A 13,788-nucleotide genomic window follows, 5' to 3' on the forward strand; every position below is an offset into this window, starting at 1 on the left:
TGAATTTCTCATTGTTGACCTGAAGTAAATTTCGTTTCTTCTAAAAAGGTTTTGCATATCAGTGATATGTCTAATATTGGAATCGATGGTGTTTTTTTATACCGTGTTGGTCTGCTTGATAATGATTCAAATATTTCCGATGAAGATATTCAAAAAACTATCAATGATATTGCTCCCCAAATGTCTTGTGCCGAAGGTGGTATTAAAAAATGTGATTCTTGGGCTGCTTGCTACGACATATCAGATGATTTTTGTTGCAAATGTTACAAAGGATACTACGGAAACGGGCTTTCATGCATCAAAACTTCAGTTCCTATTCGTGTTTCTGGATTGCTAAGTGGCGAAATTAACAACCAGCCTATTGACAAACCAACGAACATTGAATCTATCATAGATTTGAAAAATGGTCTTAGTACAACTTCTATCAATTCGATCAGTGACGAATTGGGATCCCAGTTAAAGTTGGCTCTGCCAGTTTTTAGTTCTATTGGCTGGCTGTTTGCAAAACCATTATCCCCCAAATTTATGAATGGCTATCAATTGACCGGTGGTAATCTCGACATTAGCTCTGAATTGATTTTCGAGTCTGGTGAAATACTGTATATCAATCAAAACTATGAATTCAGAAATCATCAGCAGACAATTAAAATTGAAATAAACGGACACGTACCCCAGGTTAAGTTTGACGAGCATATTAAAATTCCTGGTTTCATCGAAGAACTGAAATTCACATCCCCTTATTCAATTTATTCAACTAAAGACCATCACATTGAGATTCCATCAAAGAACAAAACTATCAAATTTCAGTTAAACCAAAATATAGTATATGATGAGTCATTGCACTCATGCAACAACAACTCCACTGATCTAACCGAAAAAATTTCTTTCTTAAAAGTTTCTAATATCTCCTATGGCTTGGAAAGTGGAACGCATAAACATTCCCTTGTTACCAAAATTGGTGATGATGCTTCTCTCAATCCTTGTACCAGTGGTTTAGCAAAGTGCTGGGAGCTTAGTAAATGTGTCCCAAATGAGGAATCATATGAATGCGTTTGTTATATTGGATGGATGGTGAATATGACCAAAGAGGGTGGAGAGTGCGTTGATATTGACGAGTGTAAAACCTACCCAAATGCGTGTGCTCATGATAAACATAGTTATTGTGAAAATATTCGTGGTGGCTATACATGTTTATGCAACGAAGGTTACGAAAATTACGGAGCTGGCTGCTACGGAGACAATATTTATGAAATTTATGAGGACGATATAAAATCTTCTACAAAAGAAAATACTTATGAATACGATGAATGTAGAAAAGATGGGAATGAATGTGAATGCGCAGTTCGAACTTCTAAGGACAAAATATGGGAGGAAGATTGTTATTATGTAAGTGTACTTTTAAACAATAGCAAAATTAAAAAATATATTCAGCCCTATCGGCAATAAAGTTTCCCTGTAAAAATTTCTCTTGTTCGAAAAACCGGTATCGGCAATAATTTTTTAATAGAAAAACTTCCTAGGAAAAATTTCCCCTAAAAAAATACCTATCGGCAATGAAGTTTCTCCCCCGAAGTATTTCCGTCTTTGTTTTTATAGGGAACAGATTTTTTGAAGCAAAAATTTAAATGTTTTTCTTTCAAAATAGTCTGTAAAAAATATTAAATTATTTATTACAAAAAGCAAATGTAAACTTTGCTTGATTTGATGTAAAAAAATGCGGGTATTGCCACTGGATATCGAAAAAAGAGCAAGGAGAAAGTATGTACATTGTACATACCTACATACCTATACCTATATAAAAACAATAAAACATATGAAACTCCTAAAATAAAGCATGGAACTGAACGAAGAAAAGATCAAATTATGTAGAATGGGTCAATTTATTTTATTTATTATCCTAAAAACAAAAAACTTAGGAAACCACAGACGAAGAGTTGGAATTTTTAATATCTGTGGGTGACGACTCCAGGCAAATAATGGAACTCTAAGTGATTCTTTCATTAAAATATATATTATTCCATGTCCATCTGAAGAAACAGAAACAAAAAGCACTGATCAATTTTTGGAAAGAGAACTTCAACTCCATTGGGAACTTTAAGATAAGGTTGGGAAAGTAATAAAAAAACTTATTTAATGAATCAACACCAACGAAATTAATTATTATATTGACTACTAAACATTTTATTTGTTTTACTTTTTACTTTTTGTACCAAATACAATCAAATTAGAGCTGTCAAAATTTTCGAAGAAATATATTCGAAGTTTTTTTTTTTTATTAAGTTGGTTGCATTTGTTTCCCGAAAACGAAATTCCGATGGAGATTGCCGATAAGGAGAAAAATTCCCGGGAGAGAAAACCTACTCCCGGGGAAATTTCTCACGTGAGATTGCCGATAGGGCTGATTATCTATTCATAATTTCATCAAGAAATTAACAATATTTGAAACTATCACTATAAATATTGATTACAGAATCCAAAATTATGTGGCGATCATGCTTCTTGTATACGATCTAAAATGTGAGTTTATAAGCTTCCATATCATAATCATTTCTAGACTATAATTTGTTTTCTTTTTTTTATTCAAGTGATCCAGCTTTATTTGAATGCTTATGCAATTCTGGTTTCTATGGCGATGGAAAACTTTGTCAAAAGGAGAATAATTGTAAAATAACTCCATCTATGTGTGATACAAATGCTAATTGTCGGCCGTTCAATGGTAGATTTACCTGTGTTTGTAATCCTAGTAAGCAAACACATACATTTATTTTATTTTTGTATCATTATCAATTATCACGCATATTCTGTTATAAGCAGCATTCTAAATTTATAGGTTTCCTTCAAAAACAAGGCAAGCTCTTTCAAATAAGCTCCATTTAAGATAATTTTTGTCAGCTTTTACAAAGTAACACAGTCTATAGGGTAGAGTTGCCTATTTTCGGCCGTATCCAGTTTCCGGGCACCTTTCGGACAATCGTTATAACTAGGGATTTCGTAGGGTTTATTCCAAAATTTTGCTCTCATGCTGTTCTCTTATATGTTAGAACAGCATACGAGTGAAATTTTGGAATAAACCCCTTTGAAATCACTAGTTATAACGATTTTCCGAAAGGTGGCTGGTAACTAGAGACGGCCGCAAATAGGCAACTCTACCCTATGGTTCGTAAGTTGGACAAATGCTTAGTGGATGGCTCGGTCTTCTTTGGCTTTCATGTTACTTACATACACCCACCGAAATAATTATAAAGGCAGTCGATTTTATTCGTTTTTAAACCATATAAAGGATATTTAATTTTTACTCCTTGCACAAATAAGATGACAAGTATATACTGGATTGTTTGCCACCCTTTATTTTTATTTAATTCGTTAAACTTAATTTTAAAAATTATTTTTTGAATTTCTGGTGCGAAATAATTATAAAGGCACAGCTGATTTTCACATTAAAAGTTTGGTTTAGCGTGATCAAATGTAACCAAAAGTAAGCAAAACAGTTGCAAAATGAATTAAACCCATTATGAACATTTTATAAGTAAAATTTTTCGGTTATTTTTAAATAAGGCGTGAAAAACCCTTGACACAGGCAGAAATGGGCAAAATCAAGGCTTACCATGAAAATTGATTGTGCAACCGCGAAAAATCTGGAGGAGAAGAAATGTCCGATTGTGTAATTGATAACACGGTGTAACACTCAAAATATACGCGGGCGGAGAGCTATCACGTTTTGTAGAGCTAGTCGCACATTCGATTCATGTGAAACTCTTAAATAAGAAGCGTTTAAATGGGGGTTGAAATAACATTTAAGCAATTTTTTCTTCCTTAGAATTGCTAAAATAGACGGAAACAACGTCTTGCCTAAGAAAGTTAAGGGTTTTTCAAAGCCAATTTGATGTGATTTGATGTAAAGAAAGGAAATCTTTCGATTCACGTGAATCGAATTGCAGAATTTTAAAATTTTTTTTTCGCCTATTTTTAACTTTAAAATCGATTATTTCAAAAACTTTTGGTTATAATATATTGAATTACAAATTAGAATTAAATGTATAATTTTGCCTTTCGGAAATGGTATCATTTATTACTGTAAGTGTTGCCGTTGTTTTTTAATATTTTTTTTTTTATTTTGATATTTTTTTTTTAGAAAACTGCCCCTCCCACCTAAACGGGGTGAGATAGACCCCCCTCCCAAGGAAAAAAAATGTTTGTATTGAACTCCTCTACAAAAACCCGTTATCAAATCCTGGCGCCCAAGTTATCCCACTACGTGCCAAAACAACATTTTTGTTCTACACCTAAAAGTTCGAAATTCTGTATCTGGGTTTAAATCGTAAAATTTCTTTTTCTAAGCCAATTTTAAACTGATTTTCATACAAAATACCTCGTTTGATTTGGAAATAAATATTATTTTAGAATATATTTTTAAAACAGCATGTTGTTGTGAAAATATATACTTTAATTTGATGTCGAAGTTGGGTAAATGACGAAAAAAATGTAATTTTTGAACTTTGACAGCTTATAAATTCTAGGTGGTTTAACCGAGTTACATGTTTTATACATTGTTAAAAAGGTATATTTAACTCTTATCAGAAACTGTAAAAAAATCGAAAATGGGTAAAAATTTGACGAAGCTAGATTTTTTTCAATGGGTGAAGGTCAAAAAAAACGTTTTTTGCCCCTAACTGTTAGGGACTTTTTAAATACCGTTTCGTAATCAGTGCGACTAGCTCTACAAAACGTGATAGGTCTCCGCCCGCGTATATTTTGAGTGTTACACCGTGTTATCAATTACACAATCGGACATTTCTTCTCCTCCAGATTTTTCGCGGTTGCACAATCAATTTTCATGGTAAGCCTTGATTTTGCCCATTTCTGCCTGTGTCAAGGGTTTTTCCAGCCTTATTTTAAAATAACCGAAAAATTTTACTTATAAAATGTTCATAATGGGTTTAATTCATTTTGCAACTGTTTTGCTTACTTTTGGTTACATTTGATCACGCTAAACCAAACTTTTAATGTGAAAATCAGCTGTGCCTCTATAATTATTTCGCACCAGAAATTCAAAAAATAATTTTTAAAATTAAGTTTAACGAATTAAATAAAAATAAAGGGTGGCAAACAATCCAGTATATACCTACTTGTCATCTTATTCGTGCAAGGAGTAAAAATTAAATATCCTTTATATGGTTTAAAAACGAATAAAATCGACTGCCTTTATAATTATTTTGGTGGGTGTATAATGCAGAACTGATTAAAATTCCCGTTATAGGGGCTTCCGTTGAGTTGAGACTTAAAAGCTCACATCTTGCTTTGAATATCAAGAAGATTTCCTTACAGCTGAATGTATCTGTAAAATAATTTGTATCACAGAGATTGTGCTCTAATTGGGCGTAAAGTATTTTGATTAACGACTGACAGGCCTCTTCAACCATGAGATTTCGAGTAGAGTCTTCTTGCAATTGTATAATTTTATGAAAATGATCCTTCAAAATTTGTGGGAGGTTTGGGTCGACAACTTCTCCATATGCAGTACCAAAGGTTTTGTCACCAATCTTTATTTCTTACCTCATAAAGTACAGTTCAAAGGTTTTTTACTCAGTCATTTTCCGGTTAATTTCAGATTTTTTTACCTTTCCAAACAGAGGAGTACTTGTTGAAATTATTTTGTTATTTTGCTCAAACACCAAATTGGGTGTAGATTTTATGGACTAAATTTCAAAGTACAACATTTTTTCCCCGTTTTAAGCTACATTTTGTGTGTTTGAGAAATTCTATTTATTTTGAATCAAATAAGCTTTTATTCGTCAAAATCAGTAAGATATTGTGGAAGTTATGATTTTTTTTACTCGAAAAAGAAATTTCAATTTATTTGGACAATCGAAGAATGGAAAAACTAATTTCTTTGTTCATACTAATGGTAGAAACTTTGTTATGGTCTTAAGTTTGAAAAATTTTAATATCGTGTTTGGTTGTTCAGATATAAATTTTAAATAGGTACTGTTAATTTTTTCTTGCTATAGTGATAACACAGGTCTACAAGGTTTTTGGTTCCGAGACTAAGATATTATATATGTAGCTTAAAACGGTCTCCTAAATCTAAAAAAAGCTGGGAAAAAATGTTGTACTTTGAGATTCAGTCTATAACAACCAATTTGGTGCTTGAGCAAAATAAAAAATATTTTCAAAAAGAACAAGTAGTTCTCCGTTTAGAAATGTAAGAAAATCTGAAATTGACCGAAAAATGACTGAGTAAAAAACCTTTGAAATGTGAAAACATTGAAAAACGGTTTTTTGACGATAACTTGAAATTTTGACGGTCTATGAAAAATTTCAAGTGCCGAAATATGATGTACTCAGTAATACCTACAACCTCTGCTAGGTCACTTCCAAAGTAATTAACATGATTTTTATTTTGTACCATTCTTTTAAAGTACCATTAATTTTCCGAATTCATTTTTACGTTCCCAAATTTCAAATTTTTCACTTGTAGAACTGTACCATTTTGAAACCTTAACTTTCGTCTTTTTTATTCATCCAGCATATCGCGGAAATGGGAGTTTATGCCGAAGCCGAGAATATGGGGCTACTGAATTTTTAGCTCACATTCTTTATGAACGAAAAATAGTACGCGTAGATCTGGATTCAAAAGTTATTTCTACGGTTGTTAATAATACTCGTTCTGACTTTGGATTTGACATAGATTGCGTTGAAAGACGTATCTACTTCTCATTCTATCAAGTAATCGCGAGCTCAAACTATGATGGCACAGATATACGTCCTTTTATAACTGAAGGTATGTTTTTTTTTTTTTTTTACATGGAAATAATACTAAAATCAGTTTGAATGAAAAATTGTGTTAATACAAGGCGTGTTTTTTCTATTACTCAGTAGCTACTCACTTTTCATTTAAGTCGCAAAACAATAATAAAAATTACACAAGTAAGTATTTGTTTTTATTGTTTTTCGAATAAAATAAAAAAATGAGTAGTTACTGAGTTGTAGAAAAAACACGCCTACAGTCAAATAAGGTGAAAAAAGGGGTAAACCTTTTTTTTGCTCAATATACCTCAAAAGTCTAGAAAAATCTCCTGTCCACAATTTCGCGATTTTCAAGGTCAAAGCGCGAAATGGAGATTTTCAAAATTAGCTATAATAGACAATGGTGTTATATACACATATAATCCATGATTTCAAGGTTTTTTCTAAAAACAAGGCAATCTGACGTCTCTGAAAAATGTTATACCTGTTTTTCATCTAACAACCCATATTATTATAATAGTTGCAAACAGTGGCGTATTGAGGGGGGGGCTCAGGGGGCTCAAGCCCCCCCCAAGCCTTCCAGATCATGTTATTTTTTACATAATTTCATTGTAATGTATATGCTTCACTGAAACTTGTTCGTAAATCTTATAGATTTAGAGGCAGCTCACATGCTCGAGCCCCCTCCAAGTTCTGAAACGGCTATTTGTGTTTGTTTGAGTAAGAGCCTTAGCTGTAGCTGGGGGTTGGGTGGTTTTTTTCGGATTTAAGTCCAATTCGAAATTCTTCAGATCACTTTTTAATATAATACGTACGTCGAATATCATCACCGTGTAATTTTGCAAAAGTTCTTATGCAATCTCGATAAACACTTTTTTCAAAAATTATATACTTCTCAAAGCTATTGGAAATAGAAATATTTGATATCTCAAAATCTTAGTGGTCAACATATGTAACTAATGGTTTCTTTCAGCAAATGCCAGTTTGGACTTCGAATTCGGATTATAAAAGCAACATATTACGAAAAAATATATATTTCGAATTAAACATCTAAAATAATTTAATGGAAAATTAGTTTCTAGGCTTTCACTTTCTGCATTTTTCACTCATTTAGATTTTCTGATCGAATTCAATTCACATTATTTCTGTTTGTAAATTTGGTGCCTTTTTTAATGAATCTATAATTTTTAGACAAAATATTATCATAACTTATTTGTGTCTCCTTATTTTTTCTCTTGAATTCTTCTTTTTTTTTCATTAAAATTGCCGATAAAATTGCATCCAGCAGTAATAATTTAACTTCAGAAACAAAATTAAAAAGGATGATCCTTCAGCTATGACAGTTCGAAGCAATTTCGAAGTTTTTGAAATTGATCCAAATGAAGAATATGATATTTTATTTCACGTGAAATCTAAAAGTGATTTCAATTCACTTTCGGTCGAATTGCGGAACAAGAACTTTAAAAACAGGAGACAGCAGTACGAAGCTGTCGACGTCGAGAGCAGTTAAATGCTACTATACCACTTTCAGTATCGCAGCACAGCGCTTCACTCTCGATCAAAGGTGAATAAAATAGAGAGAAAAATTTTTCGTACCCCTCTAAAAAATGTTTGAAAAATTTTCTAGCCCCCTCCAAATTTTTTTCTGGATACGCCACTGGTTGCAAACTTACTATGTACCGAAAAACCCTTAAAAGTCATGATAGAGGAACAAAAAATTGGTATTTTTTGAAAAAAGGGGAAATTTTGGGATATGCACTTAAAAACATCCTGGTACAATCTTGGCATTAAACCAGGAAAATTAGGATTTGGAAACATGAGATTTTTTTTAGATTTTTGACATAAGTTATAGAATATCGAAACAAAGATATCCAAGATTGTACCAGGATGTTTTTTAGTGCATATCCCAAAATTGCCCCTTTTCTCAAAAAATACCCATTTTTTATAGATATGAATGTTTTTTTCATTGCATTGCTTTGATTCTTAATGATAATGGATATGAAAAACTTCATGCAAAATTTGGTCCCTCTACCATAACTTTTAAGGGTTTTTGTAAGTTTGCAACTGTTATAATAATGTAATATGGGTTGACAGATGAAAAACAGGTATAACTTTTTTCAGAGACGTCAGATTGTCTTGATTTTAGATTTGGCATCAGCATTAAAAAATACCTCGAAGTCGTGTATCATATGTGTATATAATACCATTTTACATCAAAATTTGTTGTTGAACCGCGTAAAATCCGATAACAATTAAAAATTAAATTAGTCACCTTAATTTGATTTTACAAAAATTATTAACGAAAATAAAATAACTAAATTAAATTAAACGTTAACAAACCTCGAATGCATTTCGAAACCCTTTTGTTTCATCATCAGCATTGCACTACTGAAGCTGTGGCTGCGGCTGTTGATTGAAGCGCGAGATAAGCATCGATGGGTAAAAATCAAACACAAAACAAATGGCAACGGTTAAATACAACAAACATGAAATTAAAACGAGTGTGTTGTTAAATCTTCGCAAATAGACAAGACTCGATATTGCCGTTGTCTTGATTTAGAAGGTTATTGCCCTTTTGGATGTAAAAACTTTCGTATGCATCCAATTGCATCTCGTTACGCACTTGTTTAAGAACACGCACATTGTCTACACTAACATTATGGGTTTCTTTTATGACGTGTGCTGCGACAGCCGATCGCGAGGGTTGGTTTAAACGAATACAGGCTAAATGGTCATTGAATCTCTTTTTAATGCTTCTTTTCGTTTGTCCAAAGTTTGACATTGTTTATAAAAACAACAACAAACTATGTAACTACCTTGGTTCGACAAAAGACAAAACCAACGATTTAGATAAATCAGGTATTTATGCTGTAAAATGCAATGATTGTGGTAAAGAATACTTTGGACAAACGAAAAGAAGCATTAAAAAGAGATTCAATGACCATTTAGCCTGTATTCGTTTAAACCAACCCTCGCGATCGGCTGTCGCAGCACACGTCATAAAAGAAACCCATAATGTTAGTGTAGACAATGTGCGTGTTCTTAAACAAGTGCGTAACGAGATGCAATTGGATGCATACGAAAGTTTTTACATCCAAAAGGGCAATAACCTTCTAAATCAAGACAACGGCAATATCGAGTCTTGTCTATTTGCGAAGATTTAACAACACACTCGTTTTAATTTCATGTTTGTTGTATTTAACCCTTGCCATTTGTTTTGTGTTTGATTTTTACCCATCGATGCTTATCTCGCGCTTCAATCAACAGCCGCAGCCACAGCTTCAGTAGTGCAATGCTGATGATGAAACAAAAGGGTTTCGAAATGCATTCGAGGTTTGTTAACGTTTAATTTAATTTAGTTATTTTATTTTCGTTAATAATTTTTGTAAAATCAAATTAAGGTGACTAATTTAATTTTTAATTTATAATACCATTGTCTATTATTGCTAATTTTGAAAATCTCCATTTCGCGCTTTGACCTTGAAAATCGCGACTTGCGGACATGAGTTTTTTTTCTAGACTTTTGAAGTATGTTTTAGAATGCCAAAACGAAGGTATTGAGCAAAAAAAATTTCTTTCTATTAGCATTCATTCCGAGGTGAAACCCTTATTTGACTGGATTATGTCGATATTTCTTTTTTTTGAAAGGTATCTGTAGCGTATTCGCAATTGCAATTGATTCTGTATCTAGACGTATTTATTGGAATGACAATAAAAGCGGAAGAATAGAAGTCGCTAGCTTAGACAATCCGAAGATGAGAGCTATATTGGTGGATAATGTTTTTTCTGAATCTATTAGCATTACCATCGACCCAATCAGAGGGTAAGTGCACATTTCTTGATTCATAAATCCAATACATACAAAATCTTCGATTATATCACAACAAATAACTCTAGGGGACACTTGATTATCTTTAATCAGGGATAATTCCAGTCGATAATCGTAGATTCCGTTTGTTCACTAAAATTATAATCCACGATTTGAGCAGTTAATTTGACATTTCGTTAATCAGCCAATTTTGCTCGATTAGCACTATTTAATCATGGATTAGGGTCAATGTGGGTAAATGTAAACAATTTCATGTCTTTTTTTTTCTTTTGACTTTCGATTTTAATATGTTTTTATGGAACAACTTGACAGGTATCTTCAAATGCAAATATGAAATGATGGCAATTCTTTTTTATAAATATAAACAAATATTTACCAAATTGTTTAAATTGCTGTCAAATATGGCATATTTACAAATACCCCACCATGTTTGTGTTTTTTTTGTTTTACAAATTCGGGTTAAATGTAAACAGTGGTTTAAATGGAACGATTTGTTGAAAACCCATGATTTGTTAATCAAGGTGAAAAAAAAATGAACAAACGTTCTTTGATTATCACGAATACTTAATTATGAATTAAGGGGAATCCGTGATAATCAAATTGAAGATTTAACCCACTGTGAACAAACTGGCCCTAAGTCTAGTATGCAGCCGATGCGAAACGAAAAATCCTCCTAGTATCGGAGATACGTTATTAAACGGACATTCAATTTATAACATATTTAAGTTCAATACTTAGGAACTCGTTTTTAGTACTTCTTCCACAGCAGATTCTATTGGCCTAATGCAGCTATTTCTGGACGAATCTTCTTTTTTGGCGGCATTTGATGGTTAGGAATAAATAAAAACAATCTTAGAAAACTACAGGACTGCAGGTGTAATGAATCGAACTGGCGCATTGAATCGTGCGTTCGTTTCATCGCGACGGGTACCTGTCCAATTCATTGAACCTCCAACCTAAAAACAGTTTGACCAAATTACAAAAAATATACATAGTATTGATATCACTAATACTCGCCCATCCGTATCTTTTTGACAAATTGTTACAACAAATAAAACCATCACTCAGACACAATAATTTTAACTTAAAATTTTGTTCCGTATCAGCATGCTGCAGCAGCAAGAAATCGATTTTCGAAATTTGGTCGGGGGAACCCCATAAAATGTTCCGCATTTGCAGATTTTTAGATAGCCAAAATTTCAGCTCGATTGGATAAGTTTGCACTTCAGCTCTTTTTGAGGTAAGTACTGAAAATTTAAATTGATAACAATATTTTTTTTTATTAGTAAAACTAAACAAGTTTAGCATCTGAGTAATGTGTAACAACACTATCTTTAATTAAATATATAAAAAGTGAAAATAACCCCCTCTGTTTGGAAGCTAGAGCTAATTTTCTGCGAAAAACAGTGAAAAAACAGAGATTTTTGATACTTTGAGCGAGTGTCGGCACCATTTAGACTTATCCAATCGAGCTGAAATTTTGGCTATCTAAAAATCTGCAAAGGCGGAACATTTTATGGGGTTCCCCCGAAAAAAATTCGACAAAAAATTTTTTCTATGGGAGTTGCGGTCACTCTAAGCAGCATATTAGGCTTTAATGCAATAAAAACAAACCTAAATCGATTCTATACAGCCATGCATTGACACACTATACATGAACTGCTAGTCGTGTGAATATTTCATACAAAATTTGAAAAAAAAAAAACAAAATTGAGACACAAGCGCCAAAGTGGAAAAAGTGGCCAAAAGTGTAAGTACCTATTGCCTGTACACGGAGAAGAAAGACCACCTAAAAATAAGCTAATACCACCTTAAATTCAGAAGATATCTGAATGGTTTTTTTTGCTTAGATGACTTCCGTCTTAAATTTGTATGTGAAGGTGACAAATAATCTTAGTTTCTTGAATGCGAAAATTTAAAAGAAATCCACCTTAATTTAAGCCTGAGATCATCTTATTTTTATGTGTAAACATTTTAATAAAAAAAAAAGAACTGGCACCACAGAGGATCGAATGTACAACGTATAGGCCACTTGGGTCACATCGTGCTATCTGGCCTTGGAAATAAATAAAATAAACTGCAACTTAAGCTAAAATGAGACAATAATTTTAAAATCTTTATTTTTTGTCGGTTTTTTAAGATGAACATTAACATTAAAATGAAATGAAGTTCACCTTTAATTTAAATGAAGTCCAGTTATTTGAATCGAGAATCGTTTTGGTTTAAGGTAAGGAATTTTAAGGTGCCCCTTTTTTTCTCTGTGTCGGTATAACTTGCGCTTATGTATGTAAGTTCTGGCGTGGAGAAAAGCTTAGCAAACATTTATTGTTTTTGTTTTCAATGCAAAACATTTTCTACTGCCCGCTTTTTCCACTTCTGCGCTGATATCGCAGTGCGAATCGTCAAACCATCAAATTCGCTATACCTAGATGGACCAGCAGTCCATGCCGAGTATGTCAATGCAGCCATGACACGAAAGATGATTTGATTTATCTTAATTTTATTGCCTTGTTTTTAGAAAACTTTATTGGATGTTTGGAATGTGCGTATTTTTTGGAGAATTTAAATCATCAAATTTAGAAATGTCTGAACTAGATGGTACCGGTCGTGAGAATCTTATCAACTTTCCAGAGGATACTATAATCAAGTCATTGGTAGTGCTTCCAAACAGTGGAGAGCTATGCTTTGTCGATTATGATTTTGATTGTGGCTCACAAATAAAATGCATAAAAACGTATTCGAAGGAGATAAGAAATGTTACGAAGAATTTGATATATATAGATGCACTAACTGCCACGAATGAAAGTTTTTATTGGACTGATCAGTATTCGTATGTTTATATTATGTTTCATTAAAATTTTCATTATAAATTTGTTTATTAATTTCTTAATAGGCAGACACTTAAACGTCTCGATCTTGATGGTACCCTTCATCCAGGTACACCTTTTTTACAACAAGTTTCTGTTATTAAAGATGTCGATTACAATTGTCCTCAAGGGTTTAATCCATGCCAAATAAATAACGGTGGATGTCCATTGGGAAGTATTTGTTTGCCAAACCGAAACTCATCATCTAAGAAAAGTTGTAAAAAATTAAAGAATTTTTAATTAAATATTTTATTTTGGTTTTTTTTTTTTGTGAACTAAACTACGGTAAAGATAAATACCTGAAAGCACTACCTACCTTAAATAAATGTTTGAAGAACGCACTTC

General features: G+C 32.5%; 1 protein-coding gene across 1 annotated transcript in view; it reads left to right on the forward strand.

The window, feature by feature from the left end:
* Positions 1-13,788, forward strand: part of LOC129910845 (nidogen-like) — a 16,385-nt gene continuing 2,597 nt past the window's right edge. Inside the window, exons 1-7 of the mRNA XM_055988436.1 lie at positions 1-1,386; positions 2,471-2,517; positions 2,586-2,743; positions 6,527-6,781; positions 10,396-10,570; positions 13,095-13,406; positions 13,470-13,618. Of these exons, the coding sequence (XP_055844411.1) occupies positions 67-1,386; positions 2,471-2,517; positions 2,586-2,743; positions 6,527-6,781; positions 10,396-10,570; positions 13,095-13,406; positions 13,470-13,618 (2,416 nt within the window). The 5' untranslated portion in view covers positions 1-66. The remainder of the gene's footprint in view (positions 1,387-2,470; positions 2,518-2,585; positions 2,744-6,526; positions 6,782-10,395; positions 10,571-13,094; positions 13,407-13,469; positions 13,619-13,788) is intronic.

The sequence above is a fragment of the Episyrphus balteatus genome, chromosome 1, assembly GCF_945859705.1.
Source record: "Episyrphus balteatus chromosome 1, idEpiBalt1.1, whole genome shotgun sequence".
In the NCBI taxonomy this organism is placed as follows: Eukaryota; Metazoa; Arthropoda; class Insecta; order Diptera; family Syrphidae; genus Episyrphus; species Episyrphus balteatus.